Here is a 25,271-nt window from a genome sequence, read left to right as displayed (position 1 = left end):
CCAAATTGCCCTCTACCCAAAACTCATCTGTATACCGGATTACTCTTCAATCTTGTGGCTCGTTAGAAATCATCGACGACAGCCAGTCGATAACGAGCAGCGGAATCACATTCGTATGGCGCTGCTGCGTCATCTTGTCTTGCCTTCATTGCTCCCATCTCAGAGAGAAATGCAGGCATTAATATACTGTGGCTGTTGCACCCGTATGAAGAAACGCAGATGGCAAGCAAGAGCTATGATATATGCGACATCAAAGACAAATCTACCATTCTTCGACTGCGTCAAAGACACCAATATCAGCATCCTTCCTTCACAGTCCGCTACCAGTTACCAGGGTAATCCCCTTGGCCTGACTGCTGTCCATGGTGGGGATGAGAACCGCTCGGTACTGGGGGTGCGTGCTGGTTTCCACCCGCATAGGTCGGGGGGCCAGGATAGGCTCCAGGTGCCGGAGGTACCGATCCGTATTGGGGATTGTATGTTGACTGAGGAGGAGGATATTGCTGGTGGCCGCCACCGTTGTACTGCTGGTGGGCGGAGGGAGAAGTGTTATACGGCGGTTGGTGTGCTGCGGACCTGGTCAGTATATAACAAACATTAGGACAGGTCATGTTGGGTCGTGCCTACAGTAGTGTTGTCCCTGTGATACCGGGCTGTGTCCGTAGCCTGGGGGTTGGGCTTGAGGGTGCGAGCCGTAAGATGGTACGTGAGACTGTGCATTAGGAGGTGGGCTGCTATACGACGCGCCGTGTTGGCCGGGCGGTGGAGGGAACGATGGAGTGTGTTGTGGTTGCTGATGCTGCGGTGCACCGTAAGAGGGTACACCACCGTGTTGGCTTGTATGTTGACCGGTCGAGGGCGAGGAATAGGCCGGAGTCGAGGCGCCCGAAGGCTGGTATGAAGCCGGAGGTGCTTGGCCGCTGTATCCTCCCTGGTTACCGGTGTTCGAGTACCCGAAGTTCTGAGACTTGGTGACAGTTAGCAGAGGTTCAGTTAGAAGACAAGACGGGAATTGCGCGTACAGAGTGGCCTTGGTTGTTACCACCAAACATGTTGGCAACGCCTCCCATGACCGAACCAGCGAAACCACCAGATTGCGCCGGCTGGTGCGACTGGCCGCCGTGGTAGTTCTGAGGTTGATCGGGCTTGCCACTGCCGCCGCTCGAGAACAAGCTTGAAGCCAACGCGCCTACCAGTTTGCCGGCTGGACCGCCTGCGCCGCCCTGCCCCCCAGAAGAGTTGCCGTGACCGCTATTATTGTTGCCATGCCCACCTCCTAGGAACTGACTGGCCAAACCTCCGAGGCCGTTCGAGCCGCTGCCGCCGCCGCTGCCGCCATGTGGTTTACCAGAGAGCTGGTTCATGAGTGCATTCGTTGCGAAAGTCTAGCAAGACAGGTGTTGTGTTAGTCTTCATGTATGTATGTATCGTTGTTCGTAGAAAGCGGAATCGCGGTCCGAAGTTATGTACTTACACCGAACCCTCTTTCGCCAGTTGGCCCACTCTCCAGCGCTCTGGCGCCCTCGGGCGGCAGGACGGGTTCCATACGACCGTCGGGGTGCTTCACCGTCTGGGTGCCGTCGGGATGTGTGATGAGCTCCGGGCGCGCGCCAGGAGCACCGTAGGGATGGTCGCCATGCGGCGCGGGTGTACCGCCGGGGGCGGCCTGGGAGGGGTCTCCCACTGCGAGACGCCGGTCGAGATCGAGACGAAATAGTACTTCTTACTCGAGCCGTCCCATTGTGCAATCCAGCCGGGAGGCAGGTTGGGCGGTTCGTACGTGGGGCCTTCGGTGCCCGGAGAGGCGGGGCCTGCCATGGCTGGCGATGGGCAGGAGGTGGAAGGAGAGGTTTGTCTGTTGCTTTTAGGTATATAGGAATAGCGACAGGCGATTGTTGAGAGTATTCGAGGAGGTGTAGGGTATGTGGCGGCGAGGAACAAAAAAAGACGAGAGGAAAGAAAAAGAAGCAGGAGGGATGCGACGTCGACAGCAATGGGGGTATGGTCTAAGAATGCTTGCTGCCAGAAGGTTGTCTAGTCTCTGACTCTCTCGCTACGTCGTTGGAAGCATGAAGAGGATGACTGAGCAGACAGAGCAGGTTTGTGGATTTTGCGGCCGAATATTCGCCAGCCCAACTTAGTAGAAGTATCACAAAGTTCCCTCAAAAAGAAGAGCAAGGGCGATATGAAAGAGGGCGCAAGGCAAATAAAAGAAAAGAGTCCTGGAGGAATGACGGACGGAGAGGCAAGAGAGGCACGCACGCGCAATAATACAACCACACCCACTCGCTCTTGCGCTTCCTTGCTGCCCGCCGCTTGTGCTGGAAATGTCGTAGTCCCGCCGGACTTGAACCCTTTGAGGCCTTCTGAAGGTTGTGCTTTTGCTTTGTGCTGTGTCGGGCTTTGGTGCACAGCCCCATTGGGCCAGCTGATAGTGCCCATCCTTGTGGCGTCGGGCTCTTTTGGCGAGATAAGGCCTCCCAAGCTAATTTCACAACATCAACAACCCCAAGAAGAACAAGGAACAACCTATGACATGCCAGTGATACTCTGGGCATTTGTAATTGCCTTTTCATATAATGGGCTGTATACCTCGGTAGTTGTTAGCCCCCTCAAGACGAGTACAACTCTGGCTCTCTGGAGATCTACATGTAAAAATGTTGGTTTCTTGGCTTGGTTTGCTCAGCCATTTTACATTGAGCTGACCAGGTGCCCCTGGTATACATGCGATCACCCTGCATCACGAGCATCTCCCTGCGAAAATCATCTGATTGCCACTTCATAGTTGCATCTTCCAGTAATCAGTGAATCGGATCACCTGGAAACTAAGTGGTCGCACGATAAAGGGTCAAATACTGTTTGGTCAAAGGTTTCCTATAACAGCCCATGTTTGCATACCCAGGCTGCACCACAGGTTATTTAGAGAAAGTGCGCCAGATATCTAGCTTAGCACCAGTATCCTTGGAACCCAATCTTTAATAAAATCGAGTGATTCCAGAAATATTTGATTGTTTTCGGAATTGTTCGTTGTTACGGGTCACATGAGACGGGTGGGTGAAAGGGGGGAGGGAGCAAAAGATTAAAGGAGAAAAAAGTGACCGCAGAGGGAATTGAACCCTCTTGCCTTTAAGCATATATATAAGAATACTACCGCTAGGCTACACCAGCCCGGTCAAGGGATCTATACATTAGAATTGTTTATTAACCGTTGCAGCTTATATGGTGTCTAATGTGCAGTCTCTGGGGTTCTGGTTGTGCCAGAACTCAAAATGGACTTGACCGCCGAAGAGCCTTAGGTATAGTAAACCTAGACACCCGTGAGATGCCACGAACACAGAATCAGTAGTAAAAGTGTTGTAGCTCCAGGCCACCAGCCCACCTGGGGCTGCCTGTTTCCCCATGAGCTTAGCTAGCAAGCCAGAACGGCTGTAGATAGAACAACAAGATCGATGCATCTCCAGCCTTTGGTCCCAACAGAAAGCGATGGACAAGATGGATCGAGCCGTTTCTGACACTTCAAAAGGTCAAATACTTACCGTTTCCAATGGAAAGAGTAGGGTTTAGAAGTGCTTCCGGTTCGCATGGCTGTACCTAACTGTATAGGTATACATACTTTCCATTTGAATAGATTCAAGACTCATCTCTACACGTAGATACTGTTTCTGATGTCCGTATTATTCGGTTTCACGGAACATCCATCACATACTGCTGACTGACCTCTCCATGAAAACGAGACCACTCAACCCCCTTCACTACTCGTAGCCACCCAAGGATAGAAAAATCGAATCGAATTCAGCAGATGTACTCCGTACCATGGAGTGTCATTGCTACATTACTGATTGTAGCTAAGAACCCGGTTGCACTTGCCGTGAGAACTGCTCACGCTTTGGATGCTAGCATGAGCTCAGGAGGATATTAGTATCGATAGATGACATATCCCTGAACAACATGAGCAAAGTAGACTATAGATGATCTACACCTATATACCAAGTACACCAATAGGAAGAAGAAGCCAAGCCTCATACTGTTGACAAGTGGGGCATGATGGATACAAGGATCGAGGATACCAGATGCCACCTCCGTTTGGACCAACCAAAAGGCCTGGCAGGTTGTTATAGACACTATCTGCTTATGTATAAGTTGCCTGAATCCTACAAGTCTGGCCAACCCGACAGGTTCGGGTCCCATTCCTGTGACCAAAGACCTCATTCTGCATACATTCGTCCCCCTCTTTCTTCGAACTCCAAAAGATGCCTATTCGGGCAGGTAGCGCATATCTCGTATCTCGTCACCTGACATCAACCACCTCGGCGACCCACTTCCATAGCCCTTTAAGTAGACCAGAATCGAACCATCCATCTCGTTAGGTTTTCCCTAGGACTGGAGATATCTGTGGGCTCTTCTCTGTCTAGTGCATTTTGTCAAAGGACGACTTCGCTATGGCCTCAGCTCTGTTTTTCCTCTTCTTCCTCTTCTTCACGTCGTTTCGATGCCAAGCCAACCCAACAGAGTCGAAGGGCTCACAAAGAAGAGCAGCAACCATGGCCTCAATCAAGCCTCTCGAGAATAACTCATCGATCCTGATTATTGGAGCGGGAACATGGGGCACCTCCATCGCGTATCGTCTGACCAAGCGCGGCTATACGAACATCAAAGTGCTGGACTCCAACACATTCCCGTCCTCCTTGTCCGCCGGCAACGACCTCAACAAGATCCTAGAAGAACGTGAGTTGCCAGGGCCAGTCGCATGAGCTCGCTCGCCAGGTTGCTATGCTAACTATCATGGGAACACAGCGACATCGCCCCCGCCGCGAACCAGAGTGACCTGGACTACGCCTAGAACACCATCGAGACCCTCGCGTCCGAAGTCTGGCGCACCGACCCGGTCTACCAGCCGCACTACCACCCCACGGGCTTCATCTACGCCGCCGTCGGCGACGCGGGCTGGGCCAAGGTCAAGGCCGCGGCCGAGGCGCAGCCCGACGTCTACGCCCCGCTCGAGGACGCCGAGGCCTTCCGGCAGACCATGCCCCACGGCGTCCTGACGGGCGACCTCACGGGCTGGCGGGGGTTCATCCGCCGCGCGGGCGCCGGCTGGGTCGAGGCGCGCGACGTCCTGCTCGACGTCTACGCCGCGGCCGCGGAGGGCGGCGCCACGTTCGTCTGCGACCCCGAGGCCGGCCGCATCGCGGAGCTGCTGTACGATGAGGGCGATGACGAGGTGGTAGGAGCCAAGACGGCCGATGGCGAAACGCACCGCGCGGACTTCACCATCCTCACCGCGGGCGCCGGCGCCTCGGCGCTCGTCGACTTCGAGAACCAGCTCCGCCCCACGGCGTGGACGCTGGCGCACGTGCCCCTGACCGCGGCCGAGGCGCCGGCGTACGCGGAGCTGCCCGTCCTCTTCGCCGTGGACGAGGGCTTCTTCCTGTCCCCTCCGAAATCGGCCATCGCGGCGGGCGACGCGGAGCTCAAGATCTGCGACGAGCACCCGGGCTATATTCACCTGGTCTCCGAAGAAGACGGAGACAAGAAAGAGAAGCAGCCGGTCCCGATCCCGCGCGCCGCCATTCCCGGCGTCTCGGCGGCCAACATGCATAAGCTGCTGCAGGCGACGGTGCCGCAGCTGGCGGACCGCGACGTGCTGTGGCCGCGGCTGTGCTGGGACGCTGACTCGCCCGACCGGCTATTCCTGATCGCCCGACCACCCTCGCGAGACTCTGCACAGCAGCAGCGCCTGCTCGTGGCGGCCGGCGGGTCCGGGAACGGGTTCATGAACTCGCCGGCCGTGGGGATCCTGGTGGCGGACCTGCTGGAGGACCGGCTCGAGGAGCGAATGGCCAAGAGCCTGCGCTGGCGGCCGGAGACGGCGGCGGACCGGGACTGGTTCGACACGCAGGGGCGGTTCGGGGGGTCGGGCAAGGTGGTGGATTTGAGCGAGATTCCGGATGGCGACTGGTTTGAAGGGCCTGCTAGGTAAAGATAGGGGGTAACTATTGTTTAACTCACGTAGTTTGCTTTTGGGCAACTACTCACATGTTGTTTTGTATCTCCAATCAGGTGCTAGATGTCCATGTAAATCTACTCAGAAGTGTTTGGGGTTGCCATCTGGTGTTTTAACAATATGAAAGAACATGGCAGGCATCCGGATGTTGCAGATCACGCAAAGTCTAGGTACAAGAGGAGCCAAGGGTGACATGGAGACCACTGTAGTCTAGGTCTACTTGTAGCTTGTAATAATGGGATTCAATTTAACAGTATCTTCCTCTCTCATAAAGAATGAAGCACAAACAGACGACATATTGATATTGTTGTAGTAAGAGTCCCTTTATAATGCTCATGTTAGATTATGTATTTATATAATCACCCTTGCACCCATACCAATATTTCCGTAAATAAATGAATCTTTTACTGCGAAGAGAATGACCCCAGAGTAAACGGTTATAGCTGTGAGCATATGATTCAGCTTCACTATTGTGTAATTTTAAAATCACTATAACAAAACAATGTTTGCGTGCCCTACATCCCAATTGCTTGTACTTCCACCCTTGTATTCAATTTCACACTAGCATTCACATTCACGATTATATTCACTTCACATGAAGCCTGTTAAAAGGGTCTCTGATTTCCAATCTACTCGGCGATCATACCATTCTTCCTCAACTCCATCCACCAGCATCAGTACAACGTACCTACCATTAAAGCAATGCATACCACAATGGCGAAGCCTTCTTTTCTTCGCTGCCGCTGGAGGTCAGAGGCTTGATATTCCAGCACGCGTACGATCACTGGAAAGGCGATGATCGAATGACTCTAAATGCCTTGATGCAGACCTGCAGGGCCTTCTCAGACGAGATCTTCCGCCTCGAGACCATATCGCATGGATTTGAAAACTTTCTTGTAATTCACGTGGTCCGTTGTGAATACAGATCCACCACCTGGCTCAGCCTGTGCCTGTTTGCCCACGGTGACGATGATGGTATCAAGTTCTTCATTCGAGATCTGAACGACCCAAAGCTCAGGATGTTGACTCATCTTGTCGACCACGTTACGACAGTCATGGTGGATATCCAAGTGCCACAGCTGGCAGCCCTGGGACGCAGCAGATCGGCAGAGCTAGCTGCACTCTGGTCCAAAGTATGCGACGTCGCCACCATCAAATCATCACTTCAATCAGTGCTTCGGGTCTATTGCTACTTTAGCTGCCGGCCCTGCACGAAATTGGACCTTCACCGATTCTTTAAATGCCCCGTTATTGTTAATCAAAGCTGCTTGAGCAGCCTCGATTCTCTAATTATTGGGAAACTGGCTGATCCATTCCTAAAGAACAGCCCGTCTACTGGCCAAAGGCTACTATTGAAATCTGAGTTCAGTTTCGACTGTATCGGTGAGCTGAGGCGAGGGTGGGGCGGATATCTGGATTCGTGCTTTGACGAGGATCATGAAGAAATCGGAGCCCCCCTCAAAGAATCCTGTCGTAAAGCCACTCGAATTGCTGCGACAGTGGATGGGGGAATCTGCACGCCTCAGAATCTTCCTAAACACGTCCTCAGAAAACTGCCACGCGAAAGAGACTACGCCACCCTGACCGAGGACGAGGTCCTACAACTTCGCTACGAAATGCGGACCCTGACCACCGCCGTCGACGCGGCCATCGACACCTGACCGGGACAAGTCGGCAATATGGTACGCCTGCACCGGTTTGCCACCTGGGATTGCCCGGAGACCGACGGGATGTCCATCGCGGCCCAGCACACCCTCTTGCGCGGCGCCGGTCCGCAGGACCGCACTATCAGCAACCGCGAGACGCTGATGAATATCATGAAGCCGGCAGACAACGGCTCTAGCTGGATCGTCGACACCTAGTACGACATATATCCGAAGGGGATCGAGCCGCTCGATATCATGGCTAAGCGGCACCGGGAGTGCTTTGAGGAGGACCCCAGTTTAAGGAGCAGCACATTGGCTACTCGAAAGACTGAACAAGGGCGGTGAACATTGGTCATTGGGAATTGTCCTCGCTCGTGCCTCCCCTAGAGAGAGAGAGGCATGTGTACACTGGGAGAAGTCATTTGCGAGATCCTGCCTCTGAGAGGCCAACAGAGGTGCAGCACGAATGCGATGATTAGACTGCATGCCCTTGCGATCTTGAATTGGAGAGAAGTGGCAGCCAGTCTGAGTTCCGAGGAAACAGGGATTGTTCATGACGCGAATCGAGCGGGTACATAATCATGAAAATATACATATAAGCACATTGTTGGTGTTTTGTGAAAGCGTCATCATACATACTTCGTGATAGTAGAACAAGTCTCTGCGCGTATTATCTGAGCTATCATTGCTTTCATATTAAGGTCACTTCTTGGGGCTAACTTTGGTTGACTCTACCCTCCACATGCGTCCACCCCACGAGCATCCCTTTGGCGATTGCTGCCGCGGAAACCACAGATACTGGAGTCTACATGATTTGGGGGGTCGGGTAAGGTTGTGGACCTGGCTGAAATCATGGATGAGGACTAGTTTGAAGGGCTTTCCAGGTAGAGAAGGGAGAGGACGGATCCATTAGTACATACTCGAGGGGCAACGTTACGACATTCACGAGAGTACGCGCCAAGACTGTCAGCTTTCCATAGGGTATTTATTACCAAGATCTCATGATGAAAGAAGCAAGGTCTCCAAGAAATCATGTAGTCTTATCTATCCGTTCTGGCGCCACTCGAGGTAGAGCTGCGTCTCAGGCGGTAGTGCTGTTATCTCGAGCACCTTTTCAAGACCGTACCAAAGTTCTGCAACCTCACGGCCACGCCAGCAAGCTCGCAATATCGTCGTATTTTCCTCGTCCATGTGCCACAACCCCGATTTCAGTTCCACTGAAGGTGAAGCCTCTCGATTACTCCTCCCCCTCCTCAAAACTGATCTCTTGAACGTGAAACTCCAGCTCTTCTTCTCCCAAGACTTTGCAATTCTTTTTCGCCAGGAGATCCAGCGGCTCGATTCCGTCCGGATACGCGTGGAACTATGTGTCAATAACGGAACTGGCCTTGTTACTTGGCTCGGGCTTCTTGATGTTCCGCAATTTCTCCCGGTTGCGAATTGTCTGATCTGCCGGACCGGCACCACGGAGCAGCTTGTGTTGGGCGGAGAGAGACATGATGTTGTTCTCTGTGCAGTCCCAGGTCGCAAATCGGCGAAGACGCAGCATGTCCCCTTCTGTGCCTCGGACGGTGTCGATGAACAAGTCCACTGCTGTGCTAAGGGTTCGCAGCTCGTGGCGGAGCTCCATGACTTCGTTTGTGGTTAAAGTAGGTAAATCGTTCGGATGCGTCAGGTTTTTGGCAGCCCGTTTATTCAGACTTCCAGGTGTGCATATTCCCTTTTCTACCGTTTGGAAAATGAGTTTAGCATAACGAAGAGAAGAAACGTCTACGAAATCGACTATGATTCCCCACCAGGAAAGGTGCTGTAGAGAGAGATGAGACTTCAGTGGTATCTTTGCGTTCGTGGAAGGGCAACCCTTAATGAAAGGACCAGCCAACGCCGCAGAGGTTAAGACGTTGAGATTGCTCAAGCACGTTCGATTGACCCGAGCGGGACAATAGTGGAATCTCTTGACGTCGGAGTAAGTGCACTCGGGATCGTTGTAGCTCAGGGAGATCTCTTTCACTGATGAAAGCGACGACAGGATTGAAGCCGTGTCGCGGACCTTTAGCCAAATAACCGCTAACTCGGCTGCGGAACGTGGAACCTCGAGAGTAATGTACATGGCTCTAACCCGTGGGGCGCACTGAAGTAATGTCTTCAGCTTCGGGTCGTCCAAGTCTTCAATGTCGAACTTGTAGTACAGGTATGTTGCCATGTCGGGGGTGCACCCCCAATGTTCCATTGCATGTTCGAGGCTACGTGCGAGACCATGATCAAGGCTGAGCCATGGGCCGGGTTTGCCTTGGTGGTGGGAAATGGCGATATGGATGTTTAATGGCTCTCCATACCCTAACATGAAGAGAGCGTAAACGTCGTCGGATATGGCCTTGCAAGTGGCCATCAAGCTGCGTGGAACTTGACCATGGAGCAACAAATCTCTGTCTAGACCTGAGGCGTCGCATTTTACGGCTTCGTCAAGGATCTGGGTTCTGATCTCTAGAGGTAGAGACATAAGAGTGGGTTTCGCCATTGCGAGAGATGACTTGCCGGTAACTGACATGATGTTGTCGAAGAGCACTCGAAGGGAGAAAGTTGTTGTGCAGGTGAAACAACGTGCTTAGAACCAAGTACGAAAAGTATGATTTCGTAAGTGGGAAAAGGAAACGGAAGGGAGAGTAGAAGACACTAGATAGTTATTTCTATAGCTGTGAATACAAAGCATGTGGAGATTAAATTGAATACATCTGTTAATTCAAACAACTCGAGGCACATTCTAGGCGCATTCAAGGGACGTACTTGAGGTAGGTAAGTAACTTGTGAGGTTGACTGTAATGTTTAAGTGATCTGTGAAGCAGCTGTTACTAAGTAAAGCCCAACGATCTTCGATTAGCTGAATTATGAGAATGGACCCAAGACTGACGCTATGGCTCCCAGTCCATTTAGATCATGAGCCTAGGAGTTGGCCGGCGGTATAGAAGTCCCCAAAAAGGCTAGTACATGAAGGTAACATCAGGCTACGAGCGGGCAGTATACTGGCTAAGATGCTATAGGTGGCATATAATTTGGAACACTGATATACAAACACGGAGTGTAAAAAACAGGAGCCACTGGGTCACCGTGGGCATCCTGAGAATATGGGATAAGCATGACATGGTTGATATATACCCAAGGAGCCTGTCACCGATAGAAATCTAAGACCTAGGATGGCCATCCAAGTCGCTGAGTCACCAAATAGCAAACCAAGTGACTCTGTTGGCCATATGTCTATAGGAAACTAAGTGATCCATGGGAAACAGAAAACGACGACATGTTGCTTGATCGTCCAAACTCAAATCCCATGAGCCAGTCAGTTCTACCCGCCATCATACCTTATAGCGATTCATACCTTTGTGAGGCGGGCCTAGTCGCAGTTTTCCTTGATGATGTTCATAGATAGACACCTTCAGACCTACAACCCAGATTCCGCCCGTGGCTGCTGCCATAAGACTGCACAAAACACCCGCTCATGCTAGACTCGCGCACACCTCTTCTCACCAGCTCTTCGATTGCTTGATCTTCTGCTGTCCGTTCCTCGTCCGGAAGAACACGCACCCGCCCTCCGACATGCTCTTCAGTGACCGCAGATACACCCCGACGGCATCGATGACGCGGTTCAGGGAGTCTGCATCCCCCGCTTCGAAATACCCTCGAACCGTTTCGATCTCGTCTTTGGAGGGGAGCCATTTCGAAGAGGTCCGGCTTGCGAGACTGTCGAGGACGGCTTCTGGATCGTCATTGTCTCCTTGGTGGCTCGAATCATCACCACTCGCTGAGGATGCCTTCCAGTAGGCGAAGTACAAGAGGCAGAAGTTCCGGAAAGATGATGCCCAGTGCTCTGCGTCAGGGGGCTGGTTGCTGCTCCCTGGCAGATTCGCGATGAGCGTACACCAGAATACCTCGATGAGGTCTGCAGAGTCTTGACCGAGGGACCATATAGATGACTTGGACAGCAGGCTCAACTATTTCAGCAAACCGTGACCGTTCTGCATGTCGGCATAGCTGCCCCCCAGCTCCTCCACCGCGTCGAATTCGTAGCCCTGCACAGGCAGTACGTCGCCGGTGCTGTCGACTCGATGACCACGCTCCGTCAGCCCCCCGCCGGCGCAGTACAGCCCACCCCCGCGCGAGCGCCAGATCGGCCGTCGGCTCGCCGACGGGCCCGGAAGCCAAGACGGCAGCCCCGGTATCTCCCTCGCCTCGTACCGTCCCACCCCCCAGCAGCTTGTCCACGGGGAAGTCGGTTTCAGCGGAGGAACGCCTTGAACACCGTCGCGGCGCTGACCCGGTAGCCCACAGGAAGGCGCCTAGTTTTGCCCGTGGGGTGCAGGCAGCCGTAGACGCGGTCGCGCGGGTCCAGGCACTGCCCCGGCCCTCGCTCCAGTCGGTGGTTTTCTGCCGCTTCCGCCATATCCGCCGCGTGTCCGCGCGGTCCGAGGACGGGGTGGGTCAGTCCCCATGCAGGCTCTTGGCCGCCGCCACGCTCGCCTCGGAGATGCCCTCCCGGCGCTGCCAGCGGAACTCGAAGAAGCAGCCCCCCTCGCCGCCCCGCACCACGGAGCCTGAGGAGGAGGAGGTTGCAGGCGACCCTTGCTTGACCTGGATCGTGGCAGGCTCCCGCCACCTGGCCGGGTCGCCCGGGTCATGCCGATCGTACAGGAATGGGCTGCCCCACGTGTAGGACAGACAATTGTAGGCTGGGCGATGCGGGCTGTGCAAGTCGACGGTGCTGATTTCTAGCTCCAGCGTCCCTTGGCTGTCCCAAGAATACACACCTGAGCAGACGAAAGTGGCTTGGGGTGGGAAGCGGATCGTAACGAAAATGAGTCGTAGTTCTTATTAGAGTATATTGTCCACGGATGAAGAACGTGGAGAATTCCGTAACATGGGGGAAACTGCCCCTATTCAGTCAGCTCTTTGAGGCATTGGTGGCTACACGAGAAGGTGTGCAGACTGCGGACAACACATTCGAAATGCAATGAACAACCTATTCGCTTACTCAACCCCTCATTTGAGGACGAGGACTCGCTCCACTACGCCGATTAGCTGCTGGATGATTGGGCATAAGAACATCATCCATGGGGCTCTTCATGGGGCCGGCCATACACCACCCCTGCCCTCCAATCATTTCGACCTATTTGTCTTGATTCGAACTGAACAAACCGTAAAGCTGTGAGTATGTATACTAATCAAGAATTCATAAGGAGCATATATAGTAGCTAGATCATTTTTGAGAGTTTAGAAAGCATGTGGCGTCATGGCCAACTCATACCTATTTAGGCGTAGCTTACCGGTTGTGAGTCTTTCCTTTCTGCTGGACTTGCTTGACACAGCAAAGTTGGAGTAATGAATGTCTGTCAGATGAGCACTGTAAATATGACATGGATTGGCGTGCTGGCGTGGGCTGCCTAGAACCAGCCACTGTAAACCAGGATTCTAGACTTGACTCAGTGGATTTGGTCACAAAGGAGACCCCTGGTCTCAGAGCAAAATAAGCTTCTTTGTCCTGGCTTGGATCCTCCCTTTGTCTCACTATCGACATATCACCATTTCTTAGGACCCCTTTGTCCTATTTAGGCTGCTTAAGTCTAGAAATCTAAGCAACCTCATTGTGTCAGATCCTCTTGTTATTTTCTTGGACACCAAACAGCGACCCCCCCCTCTCCAAGAATGCTCACCAGTTTTTCGTCGCCATGTTAGAATATGACGAGGCCTGCATCCCGGAACCAAAACTCCACCAATTTGATACGGGCGGTGAGCCGTTGGTGATTGATTTCATTGAACAGCTCGGCAAAGGAGTGCACGCGTTTGTCTGGAAAGTGCGCATTAATGGGAATATCTATGCGTTGAAGATAGTGAGTGATCCATCAGGCACTGGTGGTACGTGGCTACGAAGTCCGACTATTGGTGGAAGTGCTGCCTTTCTTCTCTCCCGCTTCTCCATCTCTCTGGTCAACGTTGTTATGTGATCTCCTTCATTTCCTCATTCGCCTTGGGCGGTTGCTAAGTGCTGTCTTCGTATAGTTCACACACGAACAGGACCCGGGAAACGATTACATCGAAAATACGTTTCTAGGAGATGCTGCCCAATGGCCTTAATTGCACGCATTCCCGAACGAGTACCAAGCCTTCGCTCGGCTGAAGGAGTTCGGCCAAGAGCACCTGGCGGTCACATGCTATGGCTGGATAGAGCTGGATGAAAGCCATTATGAGTTCATGGACAGCCAACTATGCAAATACAGCTGGTCAGACGAATATTATGGCGTCGGCAGAAAGCGATACGCCATTGTCAAGGAGCTGCTCGATTTCGAATACGCAAAATGCAAACATGAGGAAATGGCAAGAGTCTTTGGGAGTCCCAAGCTCGTGGTGAAGGGGTTGAAAGGGCTGAAAACCATACACAACCTCGGCATTTTTGTCGGCGACATCAAGCAGGACAACTTTTCTTGGGGCAAGTACGTCGACTTCAGTCGCCCCTGGACCGCGCCTCACCCTTTTGCCACAGGAGGTTTCTCAGATGAAGGCCCACCCTATCAGGATGCTTGTAGCCTTGAAGATATAGTGCACTGTAAGCGTGGCTGGAACGACACCTTTCCGAATAACAAAGTCTGGGACCGCTTACTTCCAAATGAGAAGTATTTGAAGAAGCTGAGGTCAAGTAAAGGCCTCTCGAGGGATCAAATTGAGTTGCAATGTCTTGAGTATTGGTCTGGACGTCCGGAGGCCTTCAGCTACGAGAAAGCAAGGAAGCTGTACCGTCGTACCACGGTCTCAGAACGCAAAACCAAACCTTTTCAGCCATGGAAATGTGGGCGCTGCCAAACTCGGTCGAGACACCAAGCTCGGCCGCGTCTCGAAGAATAGGACTTGTACCCCAAACCTTTCTTATAAAATACACTAACAGCCTTAATTACGGCTTGTTCTATCTTTCACCTGCCCCAGGTGCCTTCGCTTTGACCTTGCTGTTCGTTACACGGCCACTGGATGTCCTTCCCAAACTAACAGATCCATTGGATCTACGTCGCGCCTTTGCTACATGGCCTTTCGAAACTCGATGTCCGGAAGCGGGCTCTGAAGAGTTTCCTATGCGACGAATTAGTCTCAGACGAGGCTCTTCGCTGGCATCAGCGAGATCCACTATTTTCTCGGGAGGCGTATTGGCCGGAATAGTGTCCCGGATAATCTCGGAGATATGGTGGATATAGTAAGTGTGCTCACCTGTAATATATCTATACCATGTATCAAGAGAAATCATCTCCCCCAATGGAACAATTTCGCGGTGCTGCCGGTTCTGGGCCATCATCGTTTGCGCCCATATTGCCTTGGACAATGTGGGCTGCTCCTTTCCCAGATCATCTACTCTATACGGGAAAGAGTTGTACTTAATTCCGAGTGTTGTATCCTTGGGGTTTTGGCCTTTTTCGACTAGATGGAATCTGAGGACGATGACGTGCTCGGACGTTATCAGAAATAGGTATCTGCATCTGGAAAGACAGGCATACCGTAGGTGCCACACTGCCTGAGACACCATTCTGCTTTTACGACACCAGGTTCCGGTGTTGGGCGCTTTTTCTTGATTTTCTCTATCATCGCTGGGACTATATCCAGCGGTTTTTTTCGTCTCTCCTGCCAAGTCGATACCTTGCGGCGGTACATGCACATGGTCAGGATGAACTATAGCCCAATTCGGACTGAAGGGATACATATTCTTCACGGTGGCTCCATCAGCTCCCACATTCTGGTACGGAAGCGGAAGTTCGTGGAAAAGGCTGTATATCTTCCGAGGTGTACCTAGTCGATCCTGCAGACTTGCTACTGTCTTATTGATACAATATAGGGCGTTGCGCTTCAGCCATGGCCCAAGAGCCTCATTGAAGTGCAATTCGTATATGACTTCGTCCATTTGTTTCTGTCTGAGCACTTTTGAACTCGCTTTTTTTGACTGGCGATAGGAATGCCGTCTGGTTGAGCAAATCCTTGTACATTTCGTCCAGGTTCGTATTGGTAAAATCATCGAGCTTTTCAATATAATCGGACGAAATCTTGACGTAGTTTTTACTCTTCGTCGTTCTCGGCTTAGCTTTGCTTTATCACTATACCACACGTTGGGATTCAATGATGAGGTTCCCAACAAGTCTGAGATCTTACAGCTCAAACCCCTGCAGCTTTGATCATTGAGTGTAGCCTCATCAATTTGCGACAGGGATTTGGACACCATCTTTAACGCTCTCTACTTATATCGGCTGATTTCCCCCCAAAAGGTCCTTGATGCAGTTGATTAGGTGTTATTGTTGTTGTCGTTGTATTAGATGTATTTCGAATATTTGTCTTGGTCTTTTGTTTGGTTAGATGATTTTAACAAAATAGCAGGATACCATCTTACTATATATAGCCCCGTAACTACATAATAATTCGATATGGACCGACAATGCACTTTGTTACACAAGAGTCTTGTTTCGGTCTGTCGAGATCTAGACTTCCGGCTTGATATGACCTTACATATCGCTAAGTTTGTAGATTCACAATGAATCGCCCTCGAGCAACATCCCCTTTGTAATTACGAATAAAGGGTCATCTATCGAGTTGCTATATTAGCAGATGGCGTAATGGGCCATTGTGACCGAAGCCAGCAGTATTGTGCATATGATATTCCCATTATGGCGACTAACCTAATGAACTGCCAACATTTTGCCCCCCAAGCAGTATCAAACGAGATTGAGCGTCATCCTCTTCATACCCACCGCCCGGAAAGCCCCCCGAAACAGCTCGATCTCCGCCCGCCCCTTCCGCATGTGAAACACGACCAGCCCCGCCCGCGCCGCCGTCCGGGCCGCGCGGTCCACCCACCGCAGCGCCAGCAGGTCGACGTAGCCCGCGGGCCTGCGCCGCGCGTCGCCGAGGAGGACCATGCACAGGTCGAAGTGGGCCTCCTCCTCGTTCCTGGTGTCCTCCCGCTGCCCCTCCTCCGAAGAGGAAGAAGGAGTGGGCCGGTGGCGACAACAGCAGGGACAGTCGAACGCGTTGCTCCTGTCCAGGACCACGACGGGGTTGTTGACTCGGGGCAGCCCTTCGTCGAGCAGGGCGTCTCGCAGCTTTGGGAGCTCCAGGGCGCCGAGGCACGTGCCCTCGACCACTAGGTACGAACCCTCGCGCACGGCGCCGTAGGGCTGCGACGGGTCGTCCAGGACAATGTGGTGGTCGATGAGCTTCGGCTCGAACTCGGCCGTCCATCTATAACAGACGGTAGCCTCTTCGTCATAATAATTGCTGAGTGCTGGTGGCGGCGGTGGCGGCAGCGGGGGTGGTTGGCCCAGTTGTAGTATCTCGTGGGTCGAACCCAGCACTGCGTGGGATACCCCACCGTTGACGCCAGCCCAGCTCCAGCTCGGCGCTTGGTACGCGGGCGGCGAGGACAGCAGGCGCCAGGGCCGGCTCCAGGCGAGCCCGGCGGCGAGGTCCTTGCTCCAGATCCCGGCCATGTAGTCCCCCATCGCGCCGTCGTGGTTCAGGATAGTCGCCAGCCCCGCCAGCGCGGGCAGCTTATCCGACGCGACCGCCAGATCCCGCGGGGCGTACTCGTAGACGCACTGCAGCCAAGCGTAGAGGCGTCTCGCCAGCTCCCGCTCCCCACCCCTCTCTCCTCCTCCCCCTACGACGACGACGGTCGTCCTCCGTTCTACTACTAGCGCGTCCGGGACGCCCGGGTGCAGGCCGCGCAGCCCGGCCTCGAGCAGGGGCTGCAGCTTCGGCTTGCTGAAGAAGGCGTCGTGCGGGTCGCGGCCGAACCGGCCGTCGTCGATCCCGGACGCCTCGAAGCTTAACCCTGTGGCGCACTCCCAGATCATCTGCCGGCGCGTGTAGTGAACGATGCGCGGCGCGAGCATGCGCTCCTGGGCGGCCCAGCCGCGCGTCGCCAGGTGCGAGCGCTCGATGTCGTCCTTCCAGCGGAGGATCCGCTGCCGCAGCCCGAACTTGCGGTCCTTGCCCATGATGGGGGACATGGGGACGTGGCGTTCGGCCAGGATGCCGGAATCGGCGTCTGTCGCGATCGAGGCAGAGATCATCAGGGCGGCCTGCCCGTAGTACAGTGGTAGCTTGGCCTTCTCTTCGGCCCAGTCCTGGGCGTTGTCCTGGCTGATGCAGAGAGCGTCGACCCAGAGGTACTGGAAACCGAGGCGTCGGGTAATGTGGACTGCGTCTTGGACGTTTTGCGGCAGCTGGGCCAGGTCCAAGCCGCGTTGGTAGTCGGGAATGAGCGAGTCCTTCAGTTTGCTAGCGGCGTCGGCGCTGCCCCAGCAATGTGATAGCACGACGTACTGCTCCGACTCGCCGTTGGTGACCAGCAGTCTTGGCCTTTCTGAGGTACTGTCCGGTATCTCGATGACCCTTTTGGGCATCAGAGCTGGCGTCATACCTGCGCACTGTTCGTGCATGGAGCATGCGGCAATCCAAGACCGTAGCAAGTCAAAGCACTTGTCATCACGTGGGTCGACGGGTACAATGCATTTGCAATCAATGCGGGTGTCGTTGTTGCGCTGGTCCATCGACTCTATATCATCGGTATCCTCTGCGTCGTCTTCCATGCCATGAGCTGGTTGTTGGTAATTCTCGATGAACTCATCGGTGTATAGATCCAGGACCAGGTCATCGGCTACATACGATGAGCCGTCCGCGCGTTCCGGCGACCGGACGTCCAGGCGCGAAGAATCCAGGAAGACCAGCTTCCCCGAGAGCTCCACCTGCCGCTCTCGCCATGACTCGGAGTCCTGGAGGACGGCGCAGAAGAAGGCGCAACCGTCGCATCCGTCTTGGTCCGGCCCTTCGGGGTTGCCGCTGGCTCTGCTTAGAATCTCGTCGTAGCCTCCGAGACTCTGTCGCTGGTCGTCGCAACCGCCCTCGAGCTTTAGATCCAGATTCTCACAAATATCGCAGAGAGGCATAATTTCAGGGTAGATTGAACCCTGGGGTAACGAGTGTCTGTGTTGGATGGGGGAAATGGCGGAGGAGGCGCAGCAGCTTAGCAGCTCGTCCGGCCGACTAGCTGCAGCTTGTCAGAGGTGCGCTTACGTAACGGGATGTAGATCCTCAACCCCTTGCATTCTTAGCCTCTGAGGTCTTCTGATTTCGTTATTAATGGTCTCGTTTCAAAAAACTAGAACTATTCCTTTGCTAAAGAGGTATACCTTGTAAACTAGGCAATATCGGTAAAAGGTTGCTCCTAAGGAGGCAGGAATGCAACTCCAGTCAGAGGACCCTGTGCTTTAAACAAACATAGTAGAAGCTGGGAATCGACTTACACTATTCCCACAGTATTAGATCGATGATGCTGCGATGTTTGGACGATACTGGATGTTAAGAATAGCGAGGACGTTGCTGGACTAGCGAGAGCTTGATAGATTGGATACGGAGGCCAACAACTCAGGAAGGACTACCTGAAGAGTAGCTGAATAGCATGATATGTGAGAATATCGGACTCTGGTTATAATTCTCTGCCATACTCGGCGCAAATGGCAACACCATGGTTTCACGTGGCAGGAAGCGCTTTGATCAGATCGTCGAGGACACCCTAATCCGCCGCAAGTAGGAACGGCTTAAATACAAGATGATCCAATCAACCAGCACGGACACATGTAAGATAGTCTACTGTGTGAGAACAAGCAAGAGATACACGCGGTTGCTAAGAAACCATGTCCGAGACGGGAAAAGTACTACACACCGCCGCTGTAGAATAACAAGCTAACCCCAAGTTTGGAAGGGGATAGGGGCTTTGTTTTCGATATAAAAGACCGTTGATTATCAATGCATCTATGACCAGAATAGTCACATGAAGCGCTTTCAGGTTTTGCATCGCTATGGCAAATCATCTTGATCAAAGTTATTATGGTACACGTGCGTTTCTCCTACTGAAATAGTAAAATCAGAAACAGAGGGAGAAACCAAAGGAAACCTCGAGAGAAAACCATTCCAGAAACCAGTTTTTCAGAACTCAACTCGGAGCCGTTTAAAAGTGATGTGGACTCCAACCGATATTATCGTACACACACATGCTTCCAGCTGAATAGAATTGAATCCGTAACTTGCGACCCCAGGGCTTATTCAGGGCAGTTACTCGGGCTCTCAATCCCAAGTTTAATAGGGCGGTTCAGTTACCGAAGTCGAACTCATGAGGGTCGTCGTATGTATCCCGATTCTCCATAAGGATTTGCTCTTTCGTCTGCCTATACAGCCGATGGCTGGGGGGCAATACTAGAGGCGGCACGGCGACATTGGCTCCCTGGCCTCTTTGGGCAAGCAACGAATACTGTAATCCCCTGTCGGAGTTGGGCACTCCGTTCTCTTGTTTGTAGAGGGCTTGGAAGTGGCGCTGCCTGAAGCCGTGGACGGGAAGATTGACAACTTGTCCCGTGCTCCCCTGGAGCAGGTGCACTATCGGGTGAGAGTCGACCCCATCGCGTTGCTGCAGCAAGCGCTCGAATGTCTCAGGTAGTGGTTGACGATGGCGGCCGTTGTGTATCTGCGCAGTGTCATAGCCGTCGAAAAGAGGATATGCGGGCTGGAAGTGGACAGTCAGCCGTCTCCAACCGTTACTCTTCTTGAGCAAGAGCTCCACGGCACGGTAATCCGAACGGCTGTTGTCGGTCCCCGCAACGATGGTGAGTTCCTCCAGGCAAAGGCCCTCCAGGACTCTGAGGAACTCGTGGATCAAGACGGCCTTAGCCATCATCATGCCGGTAAGACGGTGGACCCGAACGTGGCCAACACTGCTGATTGGCGCGGGGATGGTCAGCAGCTTCTGCGGCATGAGCTCGGGAGACTCAAAGCATAGCAGCACACGTTTGAGCCAGGTGAGGCCGATCTCCGTGCGCACGCGACTGCAGCATGTGAGCAAAGCCAGGGAGTGACGCTTGCTTTTCTTCGGGGGCAAACCTGTACCAGATTCTCCAAACCAGAGTCGGGTGGAGTCAAAGACATAGCCGTAGACTTCGTTGCGGATCTCCTGGGGGATCTTGAAGAGGATACTGCCAAACTGTGGATTGGGGTGGACAGACACGAGCGACTCCTTCTGCAGTATATTCTTCGCATTGTCCTTACGAGCCTTCTTGAAGGCGCTCGTCACTGCTTGAATCGTCAAGTCTTTCGGCGATGTCTCCTTGATGTTCTTATACGCTTCCTTGACGATCTCATTAGAAGCCTTCATTGCCATGTACTTCAACTGTGTCTTGATGCGCATCTGGCTCAGTAGCTTCTTATTGTCCGCCATGTTGTTTGTCCAGCTGCCAAGCCTTATGGTCAGTGGATTGTTGTTCAGGCAAAAGATGAATCGTGATTATTAGACTTATTAGCAGGCCCAGAAGACTTATCCCTGGCTTAAGTGATTATGCTGCAGGTGATAGAAGAAAGTCGGAGTTCATTTTGATATTTATCGAGATGGAGTGTGCATGGGAAACCAGCTTAAGTGTGAAGCAAAGTGGTTGTGGGTGTGTGAACTTGAGGGAAGCGGAAATCTTAAAAAGCTCGGCGAGAGAAAAATGTTCTAGATATACGTATGGTGTGGGAACACATAGACCATTAAATACAGTTAGCTTATGTATATACCCTTAGGTATTTAACTAATATGGTGCTCACAGTCACTTTACAAGGGGTTCACTATAAGTGGTAAGCTGGACAATTAGGTGAGCACCAGCTCTATATATGAATAATAGAAAACTAGAAAAATCTTTGCCCGCTTCTCAACCTCTACAACAGGCCTTAAAGTGGTTAAAAAGAACTTCCTTGGGATAATAGTAACTAAGACATACAATGACTCTCACCTGACGTGGATTGAATATGAAATCAATTGTTGGGTACCTAATAAATGACTACGCTATGAACAACAAGCCCCGATCTTCCGGTGAACTCCCTCCCCATAAGGCATACAAGCAAGCCCCTCCTCCACCTGAACGATCAATCACGAGCCCAGCCTCACCAGGTCGTCATTCTGCAGAGGCTCCTTCTCGAACCCGTGCACCACCTGCCGCAGCATCGCCGCCGCCACCTGCGAGTTCTTGATGCTACCCGCCAGGCCCGTCACCTTCAGCCCCGTCGCCAGCAGCGTATCCTTCCAGCTCCCGCTCGTGATAAGACCGGGCTTGGCGACGCAGGCCTCGATCTCCCCCGGGTGCGCCTTGGCGAAGTCGAGGACCTTGACCTCTCCTTGTCCCTGATGCGTACGATACACACAGCGTTCGTCAGTTTATTGGAACTAGGAAAAGAGAGTGAGGAAAGGAGAGACAATCACACGTACCCGCATCTGGGTGTACTCGGGCATGAACCACCCGGGCTTCTGGTTCGGGTCCCGGGGCGCGGCCGTCCCGCTCATGTACATGAAGCGGAAGGGCTTCGTGGGCCCGGCCTCGTGAATGGCCTGCATGCCGGCCATAGTAAAGTCTTGGCAGATGCGCTTCACCTCGGCGAACTCCATCGACTTGGACTTGCTCGGCGTGATGGCAACAGTCCTGCAAACCACACATCAGGGACTTAGCAACTGCTATCCCGGAGTTTTAATGGCCTTGTTTTAAAAAGGGACAACCTTAACACGTTGTTTGTCGTGTGGTGGTCGCCGGTGACAATGACGACAGGCCCGAAGAAGTTGGGGTTTGGGGCTGGACGGCGCAGAGTGGAGACAACTCACCAGATGCAGGCACCGGCGCCGGCAAATTCCTTCTTGACGTCGTCCGGGTACTGGTCGTAGTCTTGGACGATGACGCTCTTGAGCTTGCTGGATGTTGCCTCGGGCCCCTCGAGCTGCACCGGTTTCCGCGCGACGGCGACGATGGACGTGATTTCGGGCATTTTCAGCGCCTGGCGCAGGACCTCGCTGCCCACGAAGCCCGTCGCGCCTGCTATGATGAGCCTCATTCTTTCTTCGTTCTCGTGGAGTTTGGTTGTTCTGCCAGGCGAGTGATTGATACTATGCTTTTCTTTATTCTTCAAGAGACCAAAACAGAAATAACTACTTTTGCGAAAATGAAGAGATCGGCATGGAACGTTGGATTAAGGTACAGGTAGGCAGGCAAGTACAGTGGTATATGAATAAACGGAGTTTGCGGGGTGTGTTTAGTGATTAACACCGGCGGACACGAGCCACCCTGGAAGTAGCTTGCTGGGTTGGGCCGCCACAGCCTATCTTAATCCTCCAGACAACCCGGAGGATGAGATCAATGCATGAAGGCACGCACACACCCCTTCTACTTTCATTTATTTACTAAACCACGTTGACGATGAACCATGTCCCATGTCCCATGTCTCTGGATACTCATCATAGTCACAACTTAATTCAGTACTTGGGGAGGAACCGTTGTTATGTTTGCATGCGTTCATTATTATTGCCATGTTTATTAGTGATGTGCTGGCTGGCTAGTTGGCCACAGGCGCCGCCGTTTCAGACAAGCATGAACCACACAGCATAGCTTTGCCCACATCACAACTGCCCGCTAATAGCAGTTGACCATATCATTCATTCATTAAACGTGATCTTCCTCCTGTTCAGCAACAGTCCGTCCCTCGCATACTTCATGTCATGGTGTTGCCGTTCATCTCGCTGTTGCGCTCTTCGCTGACGGGCACGTCCTTAAGGCCCTTCTCACCGGGGACGTTGGTCGCGTTGGTGCCGCTCTTGACGATGCCTGAGTCGGATGCGACGGGGGCCTCGCCAGGCGCCGGTGCCTCCTTGTGTGCGGGTGCGTTGTCGGCTCCGAGGCCCTTGGCTATACATTCATTAACAGAATATCCGGTTAGTATACATGTCTCCAAGATTGCAATATAAGATATCGGTTTCTCGGTATTATTTGTTTTGACATACCTTCGGCCTGCTGCTTCAGGAAAGTGTCGCTAGCGGCGTTGTTGGAGCCTGGTGTCTTGGAGGGAGCCATTGTGTCTGATTTTGGTTCTGTAGAGTGTAGACTTGGTCGTAATTAGGTGCTTGAAGCTTGTAATTTGATTATGAGAAGAGTGCAGAGTAGATTGGGATTGATGAGAGAATTGTCGAAGCTATCTACGCTGTATGACAACTGCTTCTTATTGTGTCGAAATCACTACGTGCTGGTGCTTTACGTCACTCAGGCAAGGAGAGCTTGTGTAGATCTTTGACATCACTGCTCGGTGGGGTGCCTGCAACATCAGTGGGGCACCCAACGCTGTTGCAGATACGACAAGCAAACATCTCGATTCATCCACCTCATTCAGATCAGAACAGATAAATAATTCGATAATGAACAGTAGTACTTAGGTAGATATCTCCACCATATTCATAAGTCAGAGCATTTGAGTATATCGAGTTTTGTATAACAAGTTAGCCAGACTAGGAAATACGTTGGCATCGCAAGAGCGATGTTTTAGTATGGAAGTGCCCAAAGAGTAAGGTTACACAATTGACACCAGCCGGAGGACCTGAGGCCAGTCTCTCAGGGGAATTGTCCTGCGTGTAGCAAGTTGAAGTCGAGCACAAGCGACCGACCAAAGTCAGCATTCCTTTAGATATGCATGGCTACTTCTCCAGGTCGCAGATGCCAGTCTTTATGTAAGGAACCCGATTCATGAGTCTACCTACATAAGTACATATGCGCCACCACCATATTGGCTGGCTGGATTACAGCAGGCTCCAGAATGCAAAACACAGATCCTATTGCAACCCGCGACGGCCCCCAATTGTCAGTTATGGTTGCCATATTTGCAGCATACCATTCCATCCATCAACCGTCCACGGTGGGTGGTATGCATTCTCTCCGATTGCTACAGCAGCCATAAGCACACGATGTCGATGAGCCCGACTATGGATGGGCATTGCTTTTTTTGCGGAACACACCAGTTTGCTTCAAACTTGCTTCTTTCTCTGGCCCATTACAGATATATTGTTTGCTGACCAGACGAATGTTTGGCAGCATGCATCTGTGCCGTATGTTCCGTGGAGTAGTACAAAAGATCGTTCTGTACCGAAGATCAAAAGCCACACCCAGCTATTCGCAACCTGCAGGTGCCGATCGGAAGCAGGCTGCCCAAGGCTGAGCTGTTTCAATACCATACATACCTACACGTAGTTGTCATGGACTGGGAGATAGGTTGCCTGTAAATGCTCGGACGACGCTCTTGCCTATTGTCTCCCAAATGCACTACCACTGCATGACTACTGAACCAGACGCATGTGAATTCCATGGGGAATAATGCCATGACTACACCCGCCGTTATGAGACCTATTGCAGCTACAAAGGAAAGGTGGACATGCTGAAGGAACATCGCCCTCCGCCATTTCTGACAGCATTAGCGCTTACCGGATGCTACAATCTTGGGGGGCGCCGCCCCACAGTATACACAAATAGTACCAGGTATGTCGCCTGCCTGCCATTAATCACCACTCCGAGTCTCGGCAATGTCAGCACCAACAGCATTGCTGATTTAAATAATCCTACTTGGAGGCTTTGTAGGTCAGCAAGGTCCGGAAATGGATAGACCCCCCAAAATGACGCATGGAGCTGTGCATCTGCAATCTAATTCCTCCGTGGTGGCACCCACCAGCAGCGTAATGCAAAGGGCGCCGTGCCGCAGAAGGATGATCAGGCAGA

General features: G+C 52.6%; 12 protein-coding genes across 12 annotated transcripts; 3 read left to right on the top strand and 9 right to left on the bottom strand.

The window, feature by feature from the left end:
- Nucleotides 1–320: 320 nt before the first annotated feature.
- Nucleotides 321–1,818, bottom strand: PG994_002242 (uncharacterized protein; the record flags this gene model as incomplete). The annotated part of the gene is made up of 5 exons (XM_066853651.1): nt 321–568; nt 628–967; nt 1,023–1,385; nt 1,475–1,683; nt 1,728–1,818. 5 exons carry the CDS (start codon nt 1,816–1,818, stop codon nt 321–323), a joined length of 1,251 nt encoding a protein of 416 aa, XP_066721792.1.
- Nucleotides 1,819–4,541: 2,723 nt separating this feature from the next.
- PG994_002241 (uncharacterized protein) lies at nt 4,542–5,980 on the top strand (the record flags this gene model as incomplete). The annotated part of the gene is made up of 3 exons (XM_066853650.1): nt 4,542–4,725; nt 4,795–4,820; nt 4,841–5,980. The coding sequence occupies 3 exons, from the start codon at nt 4,542–4,544 to the stop codon at nt 5,978–5,980; spliced, it is 1,350 nt and encodes a 449-aa protein (XP_066721791.1).
- Nucleotides 5,981–6,846: 866 nt separating this feature from the next.
- On the bottom strand, nt 6,847–7,035 carry PG994_002240 (uncharacterized protein; the record flags this gene model as incomplete). Its single annotated transcript, XM_066853649.1, has 1 exon — nt 6,847–7,035. The coding sequence occupies one exon, from the start codon at nt 7,033–7,035 to the stop codon at nt 6,847–6,849; it is 189 nt and encodes a 62-aa protein (XP_066721790.1).
- A 648-nt stretch (nt 7,036–7,683) lies between these two features.
- On the top strand, nt 7,684–7,866 carry PG994_002239 (uncharacterized protein; the record flags this gene model as incomplete). The annotated part of the gene is made up of 1 exon (XM_066853648.1): nt 7,684–7,866. The coding sequence occupies one exon, from the start codon at nt 7,684–7,686 to the stop codon at nt 7,864–7,866; it is 183 nt and encodes a 60-aa protein (XP_066721789.1).
- Nucleotides 7,867–9,013: 1,147 nt separating this feature from the next.
- On the bottom strand, nt 9,014–10,198 carry PG994_002238 (uncharacterized protein; the record flags this gene model as incomplete). Its single annotated transcript, XM_066853647.1, has 1 exon — nt 9,014–10,198. The coding sequence occupies one exon, from the start codon at nt 10,196–10,198 to the stop codon at nt 9,014–9,016; it is 1,185 nt and encodes a 394-aa protein (XP_066721788.1).
- Nucleotides 10,199–11,168: 970 nt separating this feature from the next.
- On the bottom strand, nt 11,169–12,085 carry PG994_002237 (uncharacterized protein; the record flags this gene model as incomplete). Its single annotated transcript, XM_066853646.1, has 3 exons — nt 11,169–11,584; nt 11,651–11,898; nt 11,934–12,085. 3 exons carry the CDS (start codon nt 12,083–12,085, stop codon nt 11,169–11,171), a joined length of 816 nt encoding a protein of 271 aa, XP_066721787.1.
- A 38-nt stretch (nt 12,086–12,123) lies between these two features.
- On the bottom strand, nt 12,124–12,802 carry PG994_002236 (uncharacterized protein; the record flags this gene model as incomplete). The annotated part of the gene is made up of 2 exons (XM_066853645.1): nt 12,124–12,449; nt 12,781–12,802. 2 exons carry the CDS (start codon nt 12,800–12,802, stop codon nt 12,124–12,126), a joined length of 348 nt encoding a protein of 115 aa, XP_066721786.1.
- A 565-nt stretch (nt 12,803–13,367) lies between these two features.
- Nucleotides 13,368–14,538, top strand: PG994_002235 (uncharacterized protein; the record flags this gene model as incomplete). Its single annotated transcript, XM_066853644.1, has 2 exons — nt 13,368–13,639; nt 13,917–14,538. The coding sequence occupies 2 exons, from the start codon at nt 13,368–13,370 to the stop codon at nt 14,536–14,538; spliced, it is 894 nt and encodes a 297-aa protein (XP_066721785.1).
- Nucleotides 14,539–16,379: 1,841 nt separating this feature from the next.
- PG994_002234 (uncharacterized protein) lies at nt 16,380–18,614 on the bottom strand (the record flags this gene model as incomplete). The annotated part of the gene is made up of 1 exon (XM_066853643.1): nt 16,380–18,614. One exon carries the CDS (start codon nt 18,612–18,614, stop codon nt 16,380–16,382), a length of 2,235 nt encoding a protein of 744 aa, XP_066721784.1.
- Nucleotides 18,615–19,816: 1,202 nt separating this feature from the next.
- PG994_002233 (uncharacterized protein) lies at nt 19,817–20,935 on the bottom strand (the record flags this gene model as incomplete). Its single annotated transcript, XM_066853642.1, has 1 exon — nt 19,817–20,935. The coding sequence occupies one exon, from the start codon at nt 20,933–20,935 to the stop codon at nt 19,817–19,819; it is 1,119 nt and encodes a 372-aa protein (XP_066721783.1).
- Nucleotides 20,936–21,622: 687 nt separating this feature from the next.
- On the bottom strand, nt 21,623–22,572 carry PG994_002232 (uncharacterized protein; the record flags this gene model as incomplete). Its single annotated transcript, XM_066853641.1, has 3 exons — nt 21,623–21,874; nt 21,959–22,169; nt 22,346–22,572. 3 exons carry the CDS (start codon nt 22,570–22,572, stop codon nt 21,623–21,625), a joined length of 690 nt encoding a protein of 229 aa, XP_066721782.1.
- A 654-nt stretch (nt 22,573–23,226) lies between these two features.
- Nucleotides 23,227–23,585, bottom strand: PG994_002231 (uncharacterized protein; the record flags this gene model as incomplete). Its single annotated transcript, XM_066853640.1, has 2 exons — nt 23,227–23,420; nt 23,516–23,585. 2 exons carry the CDS (start codon nt 23,583–23,585, stop codon nt 23,227–23,229), a joined length of 264 nt encoding a protein of 87 aa, XP_066721781.1.
- Nucleotides 23,586–25,271: the final 1,686 nt, after the last annotated feature.

This window comes from Apiospora phragmitis (assembly GCF_038363925.1).
Source record: "Apiospora phragmitis strain CBS 135458 chromosome Unknown utg000002l:1.0-5516284.0:1.0-5523493.0, whole genome shotgun sequence".
Lineage (NCBI taxonomy): Eukaryota > Fungi > Ascomycota > Sordariomycetes > Amphisphaeriales > Apiosporaceae > Apiospora > Apiospora phragmitis.
Note: the sequence above shows the minus strand (reverse complement) of the source record. Positions and strands in the feature narration are given on the sequence as shown.